This window comes from Semicossyphus pulcher, unplaced genomic scaffold (genome assembly GCF_022749685.1).
Source record: "Semicossyphus pulcher isolate SPU_LCO1_2020_fin unplaced genomic scaffold, fSemPul1.0.p SCAF_8, whole genome shotgun sequence".
Classification (NCBI taxonomy): domain Eukaryota; kingdom Metazoa; phylum Chordata; class Actinopteri; order Labriformes; family Labridae; genus Semicossyphus; species Semicossyphus pulcher.
The window spans coordinates 32,929,242-32,954,738 of record NW_027211759.1 but is presented as its reverse complement, the minus strand read 5'-3'; the positions used below and the strand labels follow the sequence as shown (position 1 = coordinate 32,954,738).

The following is a 25,497-nucleotide window of genomic DNA, read 5'->3' as shown; positions in this document are numbered from 1 at the left end:
TGGAAACTTGCCCCTCCTGACCCACCCGCAGAGGCACACATTCACTTTATCACACACAGATATAGACAGACACACATGTACACGTATGTACATACACACTCACACACATACACCCACCCACACACACGCATGCACTCAGGATAAAACATGGTAAAGAGACATGGCAGGACACTGAGGAACAGGTGAGGAAAACGCCACCTATGGGAGCCATCCGCACTGTGAGGGGTCACAGTCTGCGCCTGCAGGGAGTGCCACCCACAGAGACCACCCCTACCGGGAAAGACCGGGATAGACTCCGCACAAGGTGCGGAGCCCCACGGTCCTCCGGGCCTGAGGGATCTCCAGGACGACGTCCCCGTGGGCAGACCAGACACAACTCCCAGTGTGGAGGGCTCCCATGAGGAAACACTGGAGCTAAAAAGTAAAAGGCTAAAAGACAATAAGATAGGCTGAGATAAATGTAAGAAATAAAATGATAAAAATAGAAAAAATAAGATAAAAGCAATAAAGTGCAAAAAGAATTAAGAATAAATCAAAAAAATATTAGATAATAAAAATAGAATAAAATAGTTAAAAGAATAGGATAAATCAGTTTAAAGCCAAGTTGAAAAAGTGAGTCTTGAGCTTCTTTTTAAAAATATCAACAGTCTCTGCGGTCCTGATGCTCTCTGGCAGGCTGTTCCACAAGTGTGGGCCATAGTAACTGAATGCTGCCTCACCGTGGGTTTTTGTCCTAACTTTAGGAATGACTAAAAGGCCGGAGGGGTCCGCAAGGGTTGATATGATAAAAGCGGCTCAGATAGATAAGATGGCGTAAGACCATTAAGACACTTAAAAAATAATAAAATAACCTTAAAATCGATCCTGAAACACATGGGGAGCCAATGCAACGACTTTAAAACTGGTGTAATGTGCTCCCGCCCTCTGGTCTTCGTCAGCACACGTGCGGCGGAGTTTTGTAGCAATTGTAAGTTAGAGATAGTCTTTTTGCGAAGACCAGAGAGCAGGGCATTACAATAGTCTAAACGACAAGAGATAAAAGCATGCATCAGCACCTCCGTGTTAGCCTGAGAGAGAAACGGGCAGACTCTGGCAATGTTCTTAAGATGATAAAAACCTGTTTTTGTTACGTTTTTAATGTGTGGGATAAAAGTGAGCTCAGAGTCAAAAATGACGCCCAGATTCTTCACGTATTGTGATGGTTTAAAATCCTGCAGTTTTGGTAAAAGTTTCTCTCTCTTGCCTTCAGGACCAATGATTAAAACTTCTGTTTTGTCCTGGTTGAGCTGTAGGAAATTCTCTGCCATCCATGACTAAAATACAGTTTAAAAGGGTATCAATAGGCCCTGTGTCATCAGGAGACACGGCAATGTACAGCTGTGTGTCATCAGCGTAGCTGTGAAAATTGATGCCGTGCCTCCTGATGACATCCCCATGGGCGTGTTGGTCTTAAAATGAGGTGTGGTCAGGCAAACGGATGGCGCGTTGCTATCTCGCTCTGCTATTTAAAGCACATTATGCATACATTGGCGAGTTCACAACACACAAGTTTCTGCTTGTTACTCACATGGGGACGCACAGCAGCGCTTCTACTCATAAGAAAAAAGCAGATACAGTAAAATAACGTTGTTTATGGGACAGAGGAGACAGCAAGCTTTAGTTTCCCTCGTCTCCTTTAATCATGATACTGCTTTCAGTTTGTTATCGATCTGGTGAGAAGTGCTGGGAGATGTGGACAAGCTCACCACTGTCACACACACTTTCTTCACCTCAGGGAGATTCCTGCTTGAGCCACGCACGGGCCAAAACTGCCGAGACCGACACCAAGCTCTCTATCATTTGCGCTCATTGTGATGTGCGATCTCCCTAATACACGCAGAAAAAGACACACATTTGCAAACTGATACATTTATTATAATACTCAAACATAACTACCTGTAACACTGACAATCATGCCCACAGACATTAATACATTGTCCAGTGTCCAATACGCACGCACTGGAGAATACAGCCATGTGATCCAGCAGTAACAGTAAGTAAATAAACATTCACAGCCTACCTTTCTTTGATGGTCAACACACAGAACTTTAATAAACATAAGATCCTGTCCGATCCTGACAGCGTGTCTGGAGATTTAAATAATTAATAAAGTTACGCTGCTGTGCCTTGTGCGTAAACATATACAGCATTCCTCTTAATTTACATTTCTGCTAGGCAGTGGGAATGCTTTAATGGTTTTAACTTCAATCTGTGCATCGACATATATCGTACAGTAACCTGTGTGTGTGCAGCCTGTGCAGGGGCACAGTGGAAGAAAAAGGGTTAAATATTTTGGCCCGAGTCTGGTTTAGATAAGAACAATGACTGAAATCCACCGTTTAAATAGCAACACACTTGCCTGCAGGCACACCTGGCTCTTAAAAGGGAATGAGAGCTGACACAGCCAACCTCCATGTGCCTTGAACCTCGGTTTGCGCTCAGATTGTGCGTCATGTAACTAGCAAAAGTGGGTGGGACACACCCTAAATCACTTAGTGCCATGCGCTTTAGACTGTGCGCCTTCCGCTGTGTCAAGAGGGCCCACTGACTGTGGTGTCTACTGAAAGAATAGAATAGGATAAGTCTTTTTTATTATTATTTAATTGCCTAGAAAAGAATAAGTCTAAATGGACAAAATAATCCACCTGTAAATAGTTCAAATCTATTCTATTTCATCTTTATGATTCAAGTAGAGTTACTAAGTAACTACTAGGTAATCAGCAGAGGTAGAAACAATATTGAATTCCTTTACTTAAGAAAAACAAGCAATTATACCTGTATGTAAAAATACACCACTACATGTAAAAGCCTTAATTAGTTAGTTAATGTACTTAGTTGCTTTATACCAATGAAAATCAGTACCATGGCTTTTAATTAATGTCACAGGGTTACTCATGACTAAAGCATAATGCTGCTGCCATCAAGTTGAATGCTTACTATACTGGTTTAAAAAACAAACAAGAAGAAACCGATAAAGCCAGATGCTTGTTTCTAATTTACATTTGTTGTTTGCGCAGGGTTTCCGGTTCACACAGCTTCCTGATATGGGCATTGGGTCTCCTCCGCCACTGATCCCCTCAAGGCCAGGACCACCACCGGGGACCTCACTAAGACGGTATCACACACACATTCACACACTGAAATATAGACATCTACATACTTAAATGAGAAAATGTATATAAGAATACAAATGTGAATAAAATTACACAAAACAAGGAACTGTCTTTACACCTGTTAATAACAAGAACATTAAGAATGGAGTTTTAGTTCTTACTAAACATCAAATGTAAATGAGAATGAGAATGTTGTTCACAAATATTAATTAGTTATGTTAAGCAATCAACACATCATTAATTACATGCTTTGTGATTACTTAATCCAAATTAACTGTATATATCATTAAAAAAATATCAAAACATTTTTTGTGAGAAGACTTGCATATAAGACATGAACTGCATTAAATTACTTCTTCTAATCTAGTATTGCACTTTATAGTAGTCTTACCGAGCTTCCCTTCAACTTCTTATATATGTGTATGTAAGTATTTATTCCCCCTCACTTCTCTCTCTCAAGCCCATATGTTGGTGTGATTCAGTTTAAATGAGTAGTTTCTTTATTTAAATGCTGTTGCTATGTGCATCATGTTTCTGTGCAGTTAAGCACTGCAGACAGTGTTGGATTGTTCAGCTTTTTTGAATTGTGGATTTACTGTTCGCCATCTAGTGGACAAACAAAAAAATAACACGCATATGTAAACATGTTCTAGCTGCAATGTAACTGACAGGCACACACTACTCTATGAGAAAATTCATATAGATCATTTCTTAAATTAGATAATTAGATATTATATATATCATATATTTTGTATGACAGCGACAGCCCTGTTGGTTTTACATGCCTGTAATGTTAATTGAATTCTGAATCTATGATTTTGAAACTATGGATGTGATACACTTAATCTTGCTTTAAAATCAGAAAGAGATATATTTTAGTAATTAATCAGTCAGCCTTTCATTCATCAGTTCCTCTCTACCCTCAGGGAGGAACAGTGCAGCATTTAAATTATCTTCCTCTTTTGTATGCAGCATGAAGCTGTGTGCAATAGTGCGCACGCTGCATGCATTATGGTCCTGAGCCCTTGAAGTGACATCATATGCCCAAGATCTGCTGCTGTAGTGTAACAGATGTTGCAGTGTAGAAGAGCTTGTAAAGGATAATGACAAAATCGGCCATAAAAAATAAATACATAAATAAATAAATTGTGGAGTAAACACAGAATAATAAGCTAAAAAATGCCTTAAACATGTTCTACATGGTCAACTATTTAGTTGATTTTTTTTTCTGTAATTTTTCCTTGCATTATTTAATCTTGTTATTAATTTTAGGAGTTTTCCTTATTATGCATGTAAACTCCTGCACAGTGTCTAACATGTCTGTTATGTTTAGTTTTGCATTTAATTTATTCTGTGTTCTGTCATGATTTAGTCTACTTTAGTTATTTCATTTGTATTTCGTTGTTTAGGTATTTGCTGTTTTACTTTGACACCTTGGTTGCGGTCGAAAAGCGTCATGAGGTCAAGGAAAGGTGTGAGGAGAATTCAAAAGTAGTAAGGAAAAGACAACCGTGATGCTCAGAGAATTCCGACTGCACTTACACTGGGTAGATGTGACTGATGTCATGTGGTTCTGCCGTGTAAAAAACTACAATCTATTGATAGTGGACTACAAAGAGCGCATCTATCGCCTGGTGCTTTCTTACCTCGTTGTTTCATAGAGTCATAAAAACGGCCCGTCAGGACAAGGCAGCTTTTACCAGCATCAGTCTGAGGACCTGAAAACACCTGAAGTATTCATATCTCTAAACGTGCAGTAGATTAAGAATCCATAAATTAATGATTTTATGTTTTTTAAATCACTTAATTTACTGTATTATGTTGTAAAATTGTATTATGTTTTGTTGTTTTCTTTTACCTTATATGTATTAACGGTAACATTACTATATTCTACACTTATTCTGTCTTACTATGAGCTCGTAATGTGTGCAAACTGCAAACTAACACACTCCACCGTCACAGATGATTATTTATTTATTTATCATATGATGGGCAAAACAACGATCGTGTTTTAGTTATAGTCCTGCACCTCATCAACCTCATCACAAGAGAACACTTCATAGAGGCACTTGGGTTTAATTTGTATTATCTTACAGTAGAGACACTTACTTGGAGGTTGGGTAAATAAAAAAAGAAAATAAGTTACTAAAGGTGAAGAGAAATGGTTGTCATATTTACAATATTTCAAACATATCCTCTTATATTTATCCACATAAATCATAAGTTTGATTGTTTGAATACAACTGTTTATTCCAGTCAAACTGGCAATTAAATCTAAATCTACTATTTTCTGTCATGTTCATGCGTGTTTTCATGACCACAGAGAAGTGTGTCACTTTAAATGTTGTGGTCAAGGAATTGTGGGTCATTACTGTCTTTTCTCCTTTCGTAAAGGATGGTCCAGCGTTTCCTATGCTAAGGAGACAAAAAAGGAAGCAATGAAGCTCCTTTCCTTATCATTTACAGAAATCGAAACGCTCTTATCATGGCTGACACTTAAACACTGTCTAGCCCCTGTCTCTTGTGATGATCCACTTCCTGCCTTTGTGTGTTTTCCCGCTTGTTTGATTATGTGCCCTGACCTTGTCGTTTCACCTGCCTCTTGATTGTCTCTCCTGTGTCTAATTAGCGTCACATCCCAAGTTTATTTAGTCTTTGTGCTTCCCTGTGTCAGTTTGTCGAATGTCGTTTGTCATGAATCATCGTCATTCTCAGTAAAACCTTTGGATGTCCTGTTTTCTTGTAGCTGTTTGTGTTTTCTCCCTTTGTTGGATTATCAGTTGGAACTTTTTGTTGGATTTTAAAACCTGGACTGTTTTAAGTAAGCCTTTGTTTTTTGGCTTTTTGTTAAACTTATTTTTCTGCATCTGGGTCCCCTCCCTTTTTATTTTTTACAACAGAATTGTGACACTTAGATTGTTAAAACTTGACAATGTACATTTTTTGTGGCATCAATAAAATATGTCTAAGTGTTTTGCCTTGCACAAACATGGACATTTCAGTGTAATATGCAACTACTATATATTTTTTTAAACATTTCAACTTGATTGCTGCTTTAAACTTGAATGTTTATGCATTAAAATGTTGTGTAGTTGTCCTTTCCAGGGCTTTTGTACCAAGCATGAATTTACTTTTATAGTTGTGATTACTGTATGTCAGGTTAATCACTCTTTTCCACTGACAGTTCCACCCCTGATGTTAGTCTGAAGCCTCGTGTGTCGGAGGCCTCAGACCTGCAGGCCCAGCAGCTCAATGGTGCCCCATATCTGCCACTGTCCAGGACCCCATTCCCAGCTGTCACTGTCGACCAGTCTATTACCACCTACTCAGGTATGACACGGTTGTGATGTGTTGAAATGCAGTCAGCAGCCTATGATGATCTGACCCCTTCATGTATTATCCAAATCCATCTGTATATCTTTTTGACAGGAAATCCGATAACAGCAGTCTATGCTATATCAGCCAACCGCTCGGGTTACTCAGACTACTTTGTCATGTCACCACCATCGTCATACCGTAGCCCATCCTGGATGTCCTATCCACCTGAGCCAGAAGACCTGCCACGCCAGTGGAATGACACACCGGTGAGGGACATGCCCTGTACAATCTAATCTAAAACATGACATGAACATTTTTTCAGACTGTAAAACAGTTCCTCTCTACTCTCTGCAGAACTCACGTCATCTTGAAACCATCTGCTGAAGTTGTCTGCCTGTGACATTGAGTGAAAACAGCCCATAGCTTGGTAGGTCATATATTCATGCTTGTTTAGTGAATAGAGAATTATGTGATGCTTTCATCTTTTTACAATTTTGATTTTAAATTTTTTTATGTTTTTATTTCACAAGACAACAGCTTTTAGTACTTTAGGTGAAAAATGTGATATCAAAACTACATAGACTATTTGGATGACATTTAAAAGTTCGATTTTAATAGTAAAATTTAGCTCCATTATGGACATATATCAGGAAGCAACAATCAAGACTGCTCCATTGTCAATAACTAACATATTACGGGATTAGCCTTAATATCTGTAACAGTAGTTTCAGGCTGGGTGTTTGGGTTTTACATCAATCCATATAAATATCAATATATGGTACCCTATGAGGTTTTTGATAACTAATAGCATTATTGATTAGTGTTTTGATGTGTGGTGGTTACCATCATGAAAGCAGCAATAAGTCTACAAAGGCAGATTGAATGCAAACAGAAGCATAAATGTACAATAATTAACTTTTGAAATAATCAGTTAAGATACAAATAATGTCTAAAAGGTTGTGTGTAATGTATACCTAAACTAAGCAGTTTTAAATCCTAGTTTGTTGGGGCTTTCATACTGAAAGGATACAAATCAGCTTCTGAGTGAAAATTGCAGGTCAGATATATGTGCTTACTGTGTCTTTTTCCAGGTGTCTGATTTGATGAGCAGAGGACCTCCTCACTGAATCTCCCTGGAGCTTTATCACCCCTCCTTCACTTTGGTGGGGCCTGTCCTATTTGTTTTCCATTCTTCCTCTGCCCTGAGCTTTGTTTATTGTCACTCTCCTGCTTTAGTTGCAGCTTAAAGCGTTTCTTATCCTCCAAAGTTCCTCAGTCCCAAAAGCCCCTTCACCTGGTCAAACCTTCGCTTAAATCTCGTTACAAATGCAAATGCTCAGCCATAATTCTCTCGATTTCTGTATTCTCTTACTGGCCCTTACTGGGCCCCCTGTTAACATCTTTATGTAGGCGGCCTCATCTGTGGTGACCACCTCTGCACAGCAAGAGGCTCATCACACTGCTGAACTGAACAGTGCTCAGCTGAGCTGCATAAAGCTGTGCTGTGTCTCCCTGACTTATAACACAGCGTGCAGTGTAGATGAACAGGGGGAGTAGAGTGCAGTGTGACATGCAAGATGGGACCTTTCAACTAGTTCTCGTTGTACAGTAACAGCCATCTGCCCAGCACATAATGGCACACAGCGCTGTGTTATCAGTACAGCAGTGCCCCAGCAATTACCAGTGGTCTCATCCTCCTCTAAATTAGACTGGACTGGACGATCCTGGACTTTCCCCTTAGGTCCACCATAAAGCCAGGAATGCTGGAATGACTTAAAACTGTGCTTTTTTGATGAATTCCAATTCCTATGTAAACCTTCTACAGCTGATTAATATGTATTTTAAACTTAACTAAGAAAAGAATTCTAATGAAATAGAAAAAAAAATTGTCTTGAGCTGTCTCAATTTCAGTTTTTGGATAGTTGTGATTTTGTCATTTAATTTTGTGTATTATCAATGGTTTCCTGTACAAAAAAAAAAGTGAGTGATTACTTTCCACTTATTTCAAGGCAAAAAAAAAATATATATATATATATATATATATACATTTTTTAAAACAGAGAAATCGGCGGCTTAGTTGTTTGTGGTTATGATAGCATTTATGTTCTTTTAAAAAAAAATATCTTCAATATTTCTTTTCTGATTCAGCAAAGAAAACAAAAATGTGTCACTATGTTCTGTCCATCATCTGATTATGAAGTTTTTGTCTGATAACCATTAGGCAGACCTGGATCAAATATATTAATTGAAATCCTTTTTGCATAGAGTTCTGTGTGCAGGGTTCTTTGACTTTACACATAAGATTAAAAAAAATTACGATTTTGATTTGAGCAGATTTCAATTCTTGTTTGACTTAGGTCTGTTACAATTATGTGAACACACGTGTATTCTTAGAAAAAAACTGTTCTTTTACTTGAAAATTGTCTACTGTATTCTACTGTATAAAGGAATTTGACTGGGTTATTTTCAAACTTGACAAAGAGGGATGATTATTTGGGCACAATCCAAATTCTGCCCCCTCAGCTCTACCACTTGGCCCTCCCCCTATGTTTGTGTGTTTCTGCTTAGAATAGGGTGTCTTATTTCTTTTGGGCATTTACAGTCAGTGGTTATCTTTACCTTAAAATACCCCTTGTACTGAGTGCAAACTGAAGAAGTGCAACCACATACATCCATACTGCTTCAGGGAAAGAAATCCAAATCTTTGGAATCTATTTCAAAATTGAAAACAGGGGTAGGGCAAAGGGGGAATTGAAATTGGGCCATAGTGACCGGACTATAGGGTTGTAATGATCATGAAACATGCCGGGCTCGTATGAGCCATATACGTAACAATTAAATGTATAACTGTATATATCAGATGATTTAATGAATAGAATTATGCAAGTACTGTGGGTGGGAAACTTCACTTGACATTCTTATGAAGCCATTTTTATTTTTATTTTTACTGCATTTATGGTCAGTCAAAACTTTTTGAAACTCACTGACTTTCAGAGGGATGTGTCCATTTCAGTATCATGTGGCATAATTGTTCATAATAAGATAACAGAAAACATTACAGACAACATATTAGAAAAGAAACGGGTGTTAAGAATGACGTGCAGTAAAAAGGCACTTGTTGAGGAGATCTTACCCTGCATTTTAATTATTCTTTATGTTTTAACAACACTTAAATGTAACAATAAGGGGCAAAATAATCTTTTGTTTTGTTTTGTTTTACAAAGAATGTTATTGTGTTCTTCCTCATTTGAGGAGAACTATAAATCTTTATTGAGCACACAGTATGTAGGGCTCTCTGACACAAACCCACACACACACACACACACACACACACACACAAGATAGGGAGTATGATGAGAAAGGGCATACAAAGATATAATAGATAGAAATGGTAACATAAGATAGTAAATATGGTTTAACATGACCTTACCCCTAATATAAGAAGCCCAAACCTTGCCATCACAGAGCATTGAATATTCAGATTCTATAAATCTGAATAACATTTTAGAAGTAGTTTCCACTGAGCTTAAATCTGTAAATGCATAATCAAAGTAAATCATTAGTTAACATATTGTTTTAACCTAATTATAAAAGGGCTGCAGCTACCATTGACATCATAGAAGATGTGCAAATTTAACAGAGTTAGGCTTAAAAGCCAGATTTTGATTTTTGATTTTAATTATTGACATTTGATTGTTTTTGGCTTAGACAGCATTTACACTGTTTATAAAGTTTTGTGGGAAAATATAAGAAAAATAGGAATATTATTCAGCAAATAAAGTAAAGGTAATTTAAAGGTAACAGTCATTGCAGTTGTTCAAAAATGTCTTATGAGGGCTGGGGTTGGAAGAGATGCCTTTCACTCAATCAAATTTTAAACATATACCACATTTCATACAATGTCAATGTGCACCATCAATCAATCAATCACATTTTATCTGTATAGCGCCAAATCATAACCAAAGTTATCTCAAGACACTTTACAAAAAGAGCAGGTCTAGACCGACTCTTTGTCATTGTCATGAGAGGCCCAACGTGAATCACCATGAGTAGCACTTAGCAATATTCGGCACATTTGCAAGGAAAAACTTCCTTTTAACAGGCAGAAACCTCGAGCAGAACCAGACTCATGTTCTGCCTCGACTGGATGGGCCGAAAATGGGATAGAAGGAGATGCAGGACAGAGAAACAACTTGTTACATGAACAACAAAAGACACATACTTATGGTTACAATGCCAATAATAGTGGTACACTAGTGTGAAGATTAGCAAAAAATAAATAAGCGAGAGAAGCAGAGTAATAATAAAGGCTGAGGTAATCGTAATTGTAACAGTTGAAGTCAACAGGTCTACTATTAGCATTAGCAGCAACAATAATGATACTATGGGAGAGACTCCTTGAGGAAACGCTTGGCGGCATGCCCACCTGCAACTTCAAGAAGGCTTGATACTCAGAGCGGCCGTACGGTGCAAAAGCACACAAAACAATCGGAGCCCCATGTTTCCTGAGACAACACTGAACAACGCACTGAACATAATTACTTAGATTTAAAATACATTTTATTTTTAAAAGCCTTTATGTGGGAAGTTGTTTTCTTCAAGTTTAGATATTGTTTAAAATTTGTCCATCTTTTAAATCATGGGTATTTAGGGAAAAAAAGTGAAGATATGAGATGACAGTACTGGATCATTAAAAGAGCACACGGTGCTGTTGTGTTTTTGAATCGCCACCATCATCATTATCATCATCAACCATCACATTTAAAATCACATTTAGTGTACGAACCCATGTATATTCAAAGAGAACACACCTCCACTTATGTTTCAATTTTGTTCACTCCATGTTAAGGGGTAGGTGGGTTTTGTTTTTAAGCAGTAATTTTAGGAGCCTTGATGCTATGCTTTAAGTTGATGTACAATGTTTGTGCTTTACACGGGTAGCGGCGAGATGCTTTTATTGACAGCTGACTCTGGGATGGACTGTCTGTCAGTAGATTTTACTTCTGCCATTTGAGCCATGTCCTGATGCTGTGACATCATGGTGGCGCTAATGATGTCACACTATCGTCGCTAGGGTGTTGTGAGATCACAGTGACGACAAAAATGAATGCTGTTGGATGTAGTTATGCAGAAACTTTTTGGTGAATTTAAACAATAAAGATAAATGACTATTCTCAGCTTGCATGTGTTTTTTTTTTCTTTTTGATAGGTTTCTTTTTTTTCTTACAAATTTGTGATATATCTGATACTGCCTTGTTGATATGTTATGTATTTTATTAACTAAGTGCCTTGGGTGTACAGTAAAAGTAGATCACTGCCTTAAGACCACTAGAGGGAGGCAGACACATACATCCTTGGCCTCGTCTTCAGGAGTCACATTGATTGTGTCCACCCTTTGAAAGTACTAAGAGCAAGTGATCAAAAGTACAATCCATTCATAATTGTGTAGTTAGTTCTGGCAGCCATATGCAAAAGAATAAAAGGTGAAAGGTGAGGTAGTTGCATAATTAATAAAACGTGTTTGGAGAAGCATTTCTGTCTCTAAGATAAAAGTGAGCTGTGGTAATAGCCCTTTGACAGTTTCACAGATTTCTCAAAAAATGCTTGCGGTCACAGTGTGAACTAATTCTTGTAAATTGCCACATTCACAGCTAAGAATTACAGAACATACAACTGTTTTATATTGCCTCCAATTGTAGCCTAAAGTAATAATTAATGTCACTTTGGAGAATGCAATTTCTGTTTGAGTATTATGGAATGAAAGGGAATAACTAACTCTCTTTAAAGGTTGTTATGTCTTTGTTTCTCAATCTGTACTCAAAATAAAGGAAAGAACAGCTCTCCAACGATGAAGGATTTTTCTTGAATTTCTCAGAACTATTTCTCAGTAAATTGTTCTAAACTCAATAATTTACTGAATTTGGTTTCATCCCTAATTTTTGTTATATACATCTGTATTGGTGTCTAATTCAAAGCGATCATCAGTGTAAATAAGAAGTCAGTTGACCATTCAAAGCTTACATGACTTCACTTTAAAGGCATAGTGATGTATAAAACTTACCATTCATTTCTTAAATGGCTGGTTTGAGATATATCTTTATTATGTGAAAGATTAATTAATGGTTTGTGTAAGTAGAGCACATATGGGCAGGATTTGTGATATCAAGTGTTATGTGGGGATGTGAATCCTCCAGTGCACAATACACGGATTGCACATCTTGAGTCAGTCGCTAAACTTTCAAAATAAACAATATTTGCATATTCATAGATTCTGGATAACAACTATGGGGTACAAGGTACATTTTTTAATCTAATAAAATAAAAATGTTTAACAAGGTAATTTGCTTTTTGGTTGATAATTTTTTTAAATGTCTAAAAACACATTCATTGAGTTATTGAGATTTGGCCACCTAAAGGGATGAGCAGAAACAGCAACATTGATAGATTGTCACTACACTTCAGTTGCTATAGAGAAGAAAAGAAGAAACAGTGATTAAATACCTTTCCAGCTGACATGGATCAATACATGATTGCACTGAATGTAAGTCCAACATTTATTTTCAGGCTTACTCCCTTCTAAACCATCTCTTAGACCCGATTGCAACCAAGCTGATTAACTTCATTCGGAGAGCCCCCACATAAGGGGGCTGGCAAGCCTCTGCGTGTGTAAAGCATTACAGGGCATTTAAACATGCGTGTATATAGTCACATGGCACACCGTTTCAATCAGAAGAAGCTCGACTAGAAAGCTAGCATAACCATTTCCAACTAAACAAAACACACGTCACACACCGAGCACCAGAATGATCTTGAGGCAAAACATGTTCTCCGGCTGAACCCGGTGCATGCCTGCAAACACAGCGCTCTGGATATCTTATATTTCAGGGTAGCCAAATAATTACCTCAAATTAAACCTGAGATTCCGCAGATTCTAACAGTATAACTCATCACTGTGCGACTAAAACTCGCCAAGAAAACAGCCAAAAGCCAAACTAGACAAACTTCACTTTTTACAGTTCCTACTATAAATTTGGTCTTACCTTTGTTGTTTTTCTTATCAAAAGTGGTGTCTGGTCACATAAATCCACTTATAATGGCTACTCCTAACACTGGAAATACTAACGACAACATCCTGAAGATTCATAGTAAGATGAGAAGGGTAAGTAAGATTAGTAAGTAGTAGTAAGTAGTATAACAATTTAACCTGAACCTGACCAAGACAATGACTCAGCAGGAGCAGATTGCCTTGTCACAACCCATCGATGGAAAAGTATGTAATTTTTATATTAATTCATATATTTATATTTGTATGTAATCTTTATATTGTGTTTGATTACTTATTGATTTGTTGTGAAACGTTTAGAATAGTGTTAATGTGTTTTATTTCCAACGATCTGCTTTTTTACTTACGCCAGCGGCATAGAACTAAGATGGCGTCCACTGAAACACCATTTGGGAGGATGAAGGACCTACTGGCCGTCACAGTGTTAATGCTGTATCTTTGTACAGCTGTTGGTACATGATACATTACTGCCCTTTATTTTATGAAAACAAACGCTTATGGGCTACATTTATGTAGGGTAAATCGGTCTATTAATTATTAATTATTAAATAATTAATAAGTCATAGAATGCCTGCACTCTGCATTGAATAGCAAAGTTTAACTTTAATTCAAATGATTTATCATATTGGAAGTATTTATTGGGGCACCACCCTATTTTGACAAAACAGAGAAAACTTATTAACTTAGTTAATTAATGAATTAGATTCAGTCTCATAACCTGAAGGGTGCTACAGAGTTGAGTTCATTAAGCGTTGTACAGAGGCTTAGTTCTTCACACACACAAAACACTTAAACCTTTTGTCCGGGCTTCTTTTTCCTTTTCCCTTTGGGATTCACGGTCCACCAAAGAGCCATATATACTCCTCTTAACCTTAATTATTTTCTCCGGACTTTCTTTTGTTTCGTACTTTCCTTAACTTCTCGACCGTCAAAGTAACGCGTAATTGTATCCAGCTCAGCAAGCTTGATTTTCTTTCTTTTTCTACATCAGTAAAGCCCGCTTTTATATTTTGAAGGTATTATCGTCCGGCCGGCGAAATTACTTTTAAGTTATTTAAACAAGTTAATTAAGAAGTTTTGTCCGCCTTCGGCTTTTGACTACCAGCACTGAATGCGGGACCAGCGTGTTTTGCCCAGGCAGTTAACCAGAGACCTCTACCGATCCACCGTGGTGGATGCTCGGGCCAGCTAAAATAACATCGATCCTTGCATTCGTCGACCGGCAGTGACGGCCTTTCACCGGGTGGAGACCCGTTGCGGAGCCCTTGATGCCGCCGACTGGAGCGAACTACAGCTGGACCCCACCGGAGAAGCCCTCTGACAATGCTGCAACAAGTAGGCATAAAACACCCGACACTGCTGTGATCAAAAGTTGATGTAGCGTGTAATATTTTGAAATTTCACCATTCCAAATTTAGAGATCTTCGTGATATCCGACCCGTCCGTTTATCCGCCATAAACTAAATCAAAACATATTCTTTATCACTATCGCCAAGTTAGTACTTTAGTTCATAACCAGGTAACAATCTTCTTTAAGTGTTTATATTCATTGTATGCTCACTTATTCACTTATTAATCATCATTTTATTATAAATAAAAGGTCTTCATTTACTGATCAAAGTCGTTGTCTGTCTATATTTGTCATTACAGAACTATGGTCAATGTGTTCAGATCTTACTAAAAAGATAACGAGACTGATACATTTTCCTGTAATCCTATCTGTTTAATTTCCTCCTAATCGGAGGTGGTGCCCCTTTCAACGAGAGTAAATTTCTAATCCAAAAAGGTAGTTACCGCTACATATTGTCTTCAAATTGTGTACAAATCTTCAACACGTTAAATTTAGGTGGGAAAGGGGTATTAGATACATTTTTGTAACATCATACTAAGTCACCACATATGACTCAATGCATTACATTAAAATGAGTATTATCTCTGTACATTCAGCATAGCCTCTGTATATATACAGTACACCTTTGCAAGCTGCCATGGCAACATCTTACCAGCACCGTAATGCAAACGTGAGCCCCCCCCCCCCGCAGCTTATCCTGAGTGGGCCCATTTACTGCAGCACAGAGCAGGGGAATTTTAACATCTTTGTAATTGTATCGAGTACATTTTGAACTGTTGGAGCTTTTTAACCTATATGCTGCATGTTTAACTTTACTGTGTTTTTTAATTGACGACTGTGCGCCCCGCAGCTTCAACATCAGGTGGGGGAGACCCCGGTATGACCCTGATCATTCTTGGATCCCATCGGCTATAGTTGACGATGATATAGCCTCTGTGGACACTGGTTAACATGAAGGGGTAAACAGGATAAATGACTTCCAGTCAAGACTTCCTTTTTCGTGTGCTGCATTGTTTACAGATAAATAAACCGTTGTGATTTACTTTAATTAACAGGTCTTACCTTTGCCGAAATTTCAACATCATGATGCAGATTAGTAAAAAGTCAAAATGAAGCGTTGTCAGGTCTGTCCTCAAGAGGAGAAGAACAGAAGTTTGTTGAACGGAGGTCAGATCGAGCATTTCTGATGCATTCTAGGAAGGCGGGAAATCTGAACGCTAAACAGCTTTCGTGACACCACGTCAGGGAATTTATCTCAAGTTAAACTTTAGATCTAGAACAGATTGTTAGCAGTTAGCATGCAGACAGAGATTAATAAGAAGCTAAATCACTGTCAGAGATCCACGGATTGGAAGCCTGGATTTCGCATTACATTCCACCTGCTTTTGCTCTCCACATGGACTATTTTTCCTGCATATGCCCATATGCAGCCTGCTGATACATGATTGGTCAATATTACTCGGACTACAAGCATACTACAAAGGCAAAACAGAACACTTGCTGTCTGAAAACTCCATGTCCCACATCCCATTTCTGTAAATACAGATTAGCCCTGATAGATAGCCTTCTTTATTATTTTTCCAATAGTTGCTGACAGGCGGGGGCGGTTAGTTATCTTGAGCTTGCTGTTAATTTCGTTTTCTATGTTACATTCTATTTTTATGATCACTCTAATGCACAAATAACATTAAGACAAATTCCTTATAGGTGTGGAGCCCCACAAATTTTTAACGGGCCATGCCGCTGGGCCGAAGAGGGAAGTTACAACTTTCTCATTCATTCAGCCCATATCACGCGTGTGTTTGAGCGGTGAAGCGTTTGTCTGTGTGATATAGAAGCCCACTTTTTGTGCGACCATGGCATGTCCATTTGTCAAGGACATTGTTGACGAAGGGGCTGCACTTTTCTGCAAGGAGTTCAACCCTCATCGGGAGAAAATGTTAAGCCTCTGATTAGATGTATTTTCATTTCCCGACCACTTTTTATTTGAGCATTACCGTTTTTTTTATACAGTCATTGCAATATTTTTGAACACTCTCCTACAGCCACACAAAACCAATATCACCCAACATAGACATGCACATTCAAGCTAATTATTTGTGTTGCCTTATGTTACGTTTTTTCTATTGGAAGTTTTCCTTACAATTTTTGGGGACACGGAGCGACTCAGCAAAGCTACCGTCTGCAGGGCAGTGAGGAAAGTCTGCCTGGCTCTTAAATGTTTTTCGCATGTTTTAGTAACATTTCCCAGGCACAAGCCGCTGAGAGCCATTAAGGAGGAACTCCACAGGAATGCAGGTAGACGATGTAGAAATCAGTTTAAATTAGTGATTATGTATTGTATGCTGTTAATGACATGTTGCTGTGACCTCAGAGTAGGATTACTAATTTCAGTTTATTCTAGGATTTCCCAATGTGATTGGATGCATGGATGGAACCCATATTCCCATCATGGCATGTCAATCATGTCAATAGGAAGTCCATCCACAGCATTAATGTTAAGGTAGGTATGACCACTGTGCCAAAATGTCATAGACTGCATCACAATCCTTCAACTTACATGGTAAATGGACTGTACTTATATAGCGCTTTTCTAGTCTTTGCAACCACTCAAAGCTGCTTTTACACTACATATCACACTACATATTGGCTATGCCACCGGGAGCAATTTGGGGTTCAGTGTCTTGCCCAAGGACACTTCGACATGTAGCCTGAGGGAGCTGGGGATTGAACCTCCGACCTTGCGATTGAAAGACAACCAACTCTGCCACTGAGCCACAGCCCCCATCTCTCAGTCTTTGCACTGTTAAGATCATATGCAATGCTTCACATCTCATCACAAGTGGATCGGGTCTGTCTACTGTAAGCCACAGAATGAAACGTGGTAAGTAGCCTAGAGCTTGGTTCAATATCATTCACTTGTCTCCCTCCTTTAATACACTCGATGTAACCACTATACGTTACAGGACACTTTGACGGCTATCTGCTGGGTGACAGGGGCTACCTATGCCGGCCACACCGCTGACCCTCACCCTGACCCTGAGCCAGGCCCCTACATCATCTCAGGGTAACCCCTGAGAGGGTTTGCGACATTATTGTTGCATGTGTATTTCTCCGTAATATTGCCACAATTAGAGGAGAGCAACACCCTGCCCTACAAATAGAGGCTGATGAAGACCCCCTCCCTGCAGCTGGAAGGGCAGTCAGAGATGTCATCTGCCACAATTATTTTGCTGTCTAAGACACATGGATTTTTTTTTTTTACCTTTAGTTCTTTAACATTGCTTACCTTATTTAGATCATACATACTTTAAACTATTAGTCATATTTCTTAACTTCCAACTGCTTAGCTATTGTTGAACTGTTTTAACCTTGTACATTTTCTACCCATTGACCCATTTACACAGTGCTTCTTAGATGAGGCCTGGGTTGTTTTCCACACTTGTTTTCTACTTTCTGAAGCCCAAGGTCACTGAGGTCTCCCATCTCTAAAAAATGCCTGTGTATTCACCCCTTTCTTTGTCATTATCATGAGGCTCTCGGTGGTTGTGTCTCTGTGATGCTCTGACCCCTTTGCAAAAGTATTTTCTAATTATAATAAAATACTCAAAAGACAAATCTATGTCAAAGTCAGCATTTTTCCACCACCACTGCCGAGAGCACTCAAATAAGACAAATGAGTCAGATTTTATTTAATTCTCTATATTTCCAACAAATACAAAAGCTGTGGTTAGTTATTGAAACAACATTAAAAAAAACAAAAAAACACAATTCACCTGTGACTATGCACCCACCTCTAACTTGTGTTTCAATATTTCTATCTCCAGTGCTGCCTTTTTAATCTAGTGGTCCAAGTGCACCATTTATTTGTCTCTTTTTTTCAATAGATGTCTCCTGTAAGCTTCCTTTACAGGCAACTGGGAATACATAAGGATGGCATTAAATCATACAGTTCTACATGCAGAATTAACCCCTGGCATTTAGTGAACATCTCACTGTGTTCACCTGTGCCGTTGAATCTGATGGACCCTCCTCCTGCTGCCCAGCCATGCTCTGTTAAAAAAGGATAAGAATGTCTGTTCATACTTCAATGTAGGCTACATGCCACAATATTCCACACAAGAATGTAAAGAACAGTGAATGGAAAGATATTATCAGTAACACATTATTTTAAGATGTTACCTCTGTAGGCCTCTCTGTAGCAGCATCTTCTTGAGCTTCATCCTGTTAAGATGAGTGTTATGTTTTAGAACACTCAGTATTTGGTATAATCTCTGGAGCATTGAGTACAATCAATCAATCAATCAATTTTTATTTGTATAGTGACCATTTACAACAAAAGTAATCTCATGACACTTAACATGCAGCCCAGGTTTAGACGGTACTCTTTATTTCTTAAATCTTACGAAGGCACTTGTGTCCTGGGGGGTGACAGGCTCAGATGAGCTCCCCGCGGGGATTCCCTCTGCCACTGGCCCCTGTGAGTTCTGGCTTAGGGCCAGCTCCTCTGCCTCAGTCAGAGGTGGTGATTTTGGACCTCCACTAGTTTTGCGGGCCTCTGCCTTCTTTCTGTTGGCTGAGAAGGATTCAAATTTATTGAGGCCTAATTAATCAACTAAACTCGATTTAGGTGAGGGAACATAATATATGTGAAATTAGCATTATGTTAGGGATAAAGCTAATGCACATTAAAAACAGCTACTTAATGATATTTGCTTTGTTTAATATTTAAAATATGATTGAAGTGAGGTTCAGCCATGAGTCTTTTTTGCCTAAGTGTAAGGGAGATTGTCACTGGAATGCTGGGGAGGCTATATAAGGGTGTCGAAAACAAGTGCCCCCACCTGTGTGAGAAACCAGGAAGTGCAGCGAGACACGCATCACGACGGACACCAAACCTTTGCTCGCGGTAGGCGCTATATTAGCTTAAAATGTTGTTCATATCATGCAATAATGATGGCACAGCTAAACGTTGCTAAGACAAGCGAATTCACTCAGGTAAAGCCCAGAAACAAGACAGCAGAATGAAGATCGGACGCCGCATAGGCATGCCGACATTACCAGTAGGCCAGCACTCAGTTAAGCTGTAAACACCAAATCATCTTTAGTGAGTGTTAACTTACACAAACATGTGTTATGAGTTTTATTTCATTATAGCTTTTAATCATCTGCTTATAACCGTTATGATTGCATGCGGTGGGATGGTAATTGTGAGTCGATATTCATCAAACTGCGAATGTATTAAGTCATGTGGCAGTATGTCTTTTTCTTTCTTAATTATTCAGAGACTAGAGGCTCCAGAAGCAGAGATACCCTTTTTTTGTAGTTGTTTGTGTAGATCTTCTTTGTAATGTTATTAATTTTACTGCTTGGGGTGCAGTTGGACTCAAATAGTGATTCTTAACAAGTGCAGAGCAATTTGTTGTGGGATTTAGAATGCTTTTTTTTGGAGCCGCTGCTTCTCTCTGTAGGCTATATACACTGAACAAAAATATAAACGCAACACTTTTGGTTTTGCTCCCATTTTTCATGAGCTGAACTCAAAGATCTAAGACTTTTTCTATGTACACAAAAGGCCTATTTCTCTCAAATATGGTTCACAAATTTGTCTAAATCTGTGTTAGTGAGCACTTCTCCTTTGCCGAGATAATCCATCCACCTCACAGGTGTGGCATATCAAGATGCTGATTAGACAGCATGATTTTTGCACAGGTGTGCCTTAGGCTGGCCACAAAAAAGTGTTGCGTTTATATTTTTGTTCAGTGTATTTTGCTATATGTATCAAGTGATCTGTGCCAATCCCTTACAGTCTTAGAGTTACTACTGACTGTCCCTGTTTAGTGTGTTGCACAACTTGCTCCTTTAAAGTGGTTACTGTGAAACTCAAGCTCGGTAAATTGCCCTTGGCCTGTTGATGTTTTTTTTTTTAAATCTTTCATTCTGTAAATACATTTTGTATCTTGGAAGCGACCAGCCACTCATCTGTTTAGTTGAGACACTTACCTGTTGTAGCGTAAATCGGTCGATTAATTATTTAATAATTAATTAGACTCGTCATAGAATGCCTGCACTCTATATTGACGAGAAGTTAACTTTAACGTTAATTAAAAGACTTAACCTATCATAGGTATTTAACAGGGCACCACCCTCTTTTGACAAAACAGGGAAAACATATAATTAGTTACCTAATTATTTTAATTCAGTCTCATAATCTGAAGGTTGCTACAGTCTAGACTTGAGTTCGTTTCGCGGTGTACAGAGACTTAGTACTTCACACACACAAAACACATAATGCAGATCTTTATAAATGAAGGATTTATTAACTAATACTACTAAACATACATGAGATAACTAAATATGGTGATGAACATGAAAACGATTAATAACAGGATGAATATGATGAAAGATGGACTGAAAATGAAACCTGTAAAGGGAGCACGGTGCAGCAGCTGAGATATTGGGAGGTATCTTTGCTAAAGTTCTACTCTATCCCTTCATACCCTTAATACTACCACATCAGCTCCGATATACGGTAAAGCAAAGTTAGACCTACTCTGATGGAGGATATGGTCAACCGTGCTGTTGGTTAGGCGTGTGAAGGCCGTCAGACCGGCATCGCCTGGAGCTTCAGGTGCCCCGGGCTTAGACCCGGGTAGCATCCCTCGGAGCGGCACAGCACGGCCGGTTCGGTCTCTCTAGATGACGATGTGCAGGTCACTCCGTGTTGTGACTGGTACTGGATGGAGGCTGGTTGCGTCTTCTGGGCTCTGAGTTTGAGGCTTGTCAGAGCGCAAGGATTGGAGCAAAAAGAGAGCTGTTGTCTTCAGTTCTTGGAACACAGGGCTAGAACAGCTTGAAGTTTACTTGGAGCAATGTCTACTCGCGAGGTCTTCAGCGCGGCAAGGCACACGCAGGCTCTGGGCCTTCTCTAAGATCCAGGTGCAGGTGTCAGCCGGACCGCCGATGGAGAACTTGGAGCAGGTGTCGGCCGGACCGCCGACGGGGAACTGGGATGGGAATCCTCCAGCTGGGCCAGAGGGGGTGTCGGCCGGGAAGCCGAGGGAGAGCCAGGAAGGGAATCCTCCAGCTGGGCCAGAAGGGGTGTCGGCCGAGACACCGACGGAGAGCCAGGAGGGGAGTCCTCCTGCTGGACCAGAGGAGCCATCTGGACCCGGGGAGCAGGAGTCGACCGGGGAGCCGACTGGACCCGGGGTGCAGGAGTCGGCCGTGGAGCCGACTGGACCCGGGGAGCAGGAGTCAGCCGGGGAGCCGACTGGACCCGGGGAGCAGGAGTCAGCCTCGGAGCCGACCAGAACACAGGAGCAGGAGTTGGCAGAGCCTCTGACCAGGACACAGGAGCAGGAGTCGGCAGAGCCTTCGACCGGAACACAGAGGCATGAGTCGGCAGAGCCTCCGACTGGAACACAGGGGCATGAGTCGGCAGGACCTCCGACCGAAACACAGGAGCAGGAGTCAGCAGGGCCTCCGACCGGAACACAGAGACAGGAGTCGGCAGGACCTCCGACCCGAACACAGGGGCAGGAGTTTCTGGGGAGCTAGGCAGTGGAGGCTCTGGGGCTCTGGGCTGGGGAGAGGGGCGAGGAAAACGAGAGCCACGATGGCCACGTCTTTTCCTGGTGCCTCCGCGGAGCCAGGAAAAATGGCCAAGCAAGTCCCAGTCCAGGGAGACTGCTCAAAATCATATTCCCCTCTCACCGCTCTGAAAATGTTCTGAAAATAATGAATTTTTGAAAATAAATCTAAATTGTCCAAGTCTGCTGGGTCCATCTTTGGCCTGTTCATTCTGTCACAGTTTCAATAGAAACAAAAAGGTGAGGACCCAGAAGCAGACTTAGAAACGGATTTAATTAAATAAAAGGCAAAAATGCACAAACAAAATTTAAATTCAACAAAAGACAAAAAAGGAAAATCAAAAGGCAGAGCAAAAAACTTACAAAAAAAACAGGAACAGGTAATCCAAGGGACACGAGGGGTCAGGGGAAGCACAAAGAATATCCAGGGAAAAACACAAGGAACCAAGTGCAGGTCAGAGACATAGACTAAACTCCAGAGAAGGACGACAATGAACAGGCAACGAGACAGGGGAGCACAAAGACTAAATAAACTTAGGAGGTGAGGCTAATCAGACACAGGTGAGAAAATCAAGGGGCAGGTGAAAACAATCAGGGCAGGGCACATAATCAAACAGGCGGGAAAACACACAAAGGCAAAGTAAAACAAGACAAAACATACATAGGGCAAGAACTACAAAATAAAACAGGAAACACTAAAAACCAAACTCAGGACTGTGATAGCAGAACTCAAGCAGAAAATCTCTAGACAGTGAAACACAAATTAATTACATAACTAAACAAGACTAAATCAAGACAAGAACACAATATATTAAATACAACATTAAACAATAAGAACTCATGACAGGGCATTACTGTATACTGAAGAAAATTGTCGGGTGTGACAAAAGCAGAGATTTCAGAGGCACGTGGTGTTAACGGAACCTGCCAGTAACCTTTTAGAATGTCAAGTTTGCTGACATACACTGCTGGACCAATCTCATCAATACAGTCATCAATAAGTGGCAATGGATGTGCATCAGGGACTGTTACAGAGTTCACCTTACGAAAGTCGGTACAGAATCTTGGACTGCTGTCGGACTTCTCATCCAGGAGACATGGTGAGCTCCATGAACTGGAGCTGGGCACAGCGAATCCATGTTCCACAAGGTAGTCCACCTCTTTCCTCATGCACTCCCTCTTTGCAGGATTAACCCGATAGGCATGCTGTTTGATGGGTCTTGGGATAGTTAAGACAATGTCATGTGTAATGACAGTAGTTTCAGAGGGAATATCATTAAACAAGCACGGGAAGTCAGAAATTAGATTCTCAACATCACCACGATGATCATCAGGAAGATGAGCCAAAAAGTGAGACAAATCAGAAAGTAGCTCAGAATTCTTCAGTCTTGCCCCCTGTGGTGTGGCACTACACATAACCAGCCCATCCTCTTCAGCGGAGCTCAGTGTTGAGAAAACAGATACTGATGACACATCTTTTACCTCTGGGACGACAGACGTTCCACTTCCATCTTCTGGTGTAAAGTATGGCTTCATCATGTTTACATGACACAATCTGTTTCTGCGTCTGCGGTCAGGAGTTTGAATGATAAAGTTAGTGTCACTGACTTTCTTCTCCGCAACATAGGGAAAATGTTTTGCAGATAAAGCAGAACCAGGGATAGGAGAAAGAATCACTTGTCACCAGGTTGAAACGAGTGGGCAATGGCTTTCTGGTCATAGTGTTGCTTCATTTTTACCTGAGAAGAGGATATAGAGTCTTTGGCTAACAAACAGGCGCTCTGAAGACGAGCTCTGAGTTTCATAACATACTCAGGGATGCTATTGACTTTCTTTCCTTCTGGCAAGAGAAGTTGTTCTTTTAGAAGCTTTAAGGGGCCACGAACCTCATGTCCACCAGTTCGGCAGGACTAAAACTGAGTGACTCCTGTACAGCTTCACGAGCAGCAAACAAAACGAATGGCACAGCCTCATCCCAGTCCTTTTGAGACTCAACACAGTATTTCCTGAGCATGGACTTCAAGGTCTGATGAAACCTTTCTAGTGCCCCCTGGCTTTCAGGATGATAGGGGCTTGAAGTTACATGCTTAATGCCTTAGGTTTTCAGTACCTGGGAAAACACTTGGGATGTGAAATCGGTACCCCGATCGGACAGAACCACCTTAGGAAGACCAAACATTGTAAAGAACTTCATGAGCAGGAACCTAGTGGAAACACACATAATGGTCAGAAGAAACTGGTTGCCAGATTTGGTCTTTGGTAATGGTCCCACGCAGTCAACAATCACTTTTTCAAATGGCCCACCCATCACGGGTATGGGACAGAGTGGGGCAGGAGAAACCACTTGGTTTGGTTTGCCAGTGACCTGACACACATGACATGAGCGGCAATGGCGCACCACATCAGACTTCAGTCCTGGCCAGAAGAAATGTCTAAGGACTCTATCATAATATTCCGTGACACCCAGATGTCCAGCCCATGGATTGTCATGAGCCAGAGACAGTACCTGACCACACACATTGGGACCACAACTTGATAGGTTGCATTCCAGTCTCCACCATCCAAGAAATCACCACTCCAACGGTGAACCAGCAGTCCATGGTCTATGAGGTAGGCCACTTTCTTTCTATTTGCCTCCTCAATACTAAGAAAAACAGTTTTTTAGTGTTTTATCACTCTGCTGGGTTGCAATAAACTCATCTCTTGTGGCTGGCAGCTCCACTGCCTCTGTACTTGATATACCAGATTGCTCATGATTAGGTTGAAATGCTGATGGATTCTTAGACTCTGGAGTTTCAGTATCAGCCGGCTGGTCTACAAAGAAGAAAGAGTCAGATAGGTCAGGTCCATATTTCTTTGTCTGAGCCCTTGTGACTGCACAAGCCGGAAAAATCTCAGGAGATTCTTGGCTGTCATAATCAGTGTCGGTTGCAACAGGGACATCTACTATCACTGGAGTTCGACTCACCTTTCCCCCATCATTACAAAGGAGGAAATCAATACCAGCAACAGGCAAGTCAG

At 40.1% G+C, this 25,497-nt stretch overlaps 1 protein-coding gene across 2 annotated transcripts in view; it reads left to right on the top strand.

The window, feature by feature from the left end:
- kiaa1549la (KIAA1549-like a) overlaps positions 1 to 11,643 on the top strand; it is a 133,709-nt gene extending 122,066 nt beyond the window's left edge. For both annotated transcript variants that reach the window (XM_069685614.1, XM_069685613.1), the window contains exons 20-24: positions 3,057 to 3,154; positions 6,337 to 6,482; positions 6,582 to 6,736; positions 6,825 to 6,897; positions 7,562 to 11,643. In XM_069685614.1, the coding sequence (XP_069541715.1) occupies positions 3,057 to 3,154; positions 6,337 to 6,482; positions 6,582 to 6,736; positions 6,825 to 6,854 (429 nt within the window). In that variant the 3' untranslated portion in view covers positions 6,855 to 6,897; positions 7,562 to 11,643. The remainder of the gene's footprint in view (positions 1 to 3,056; positions 3,155 to 6,336; positions 6,483 to 6,581; positions 6,737 to 6,824; positions 6,898 to 7,561) is intronic.
- The last annotated feature ends 13,854 nt before the right edge of the window (positions 11,644 to 25,497 follow it).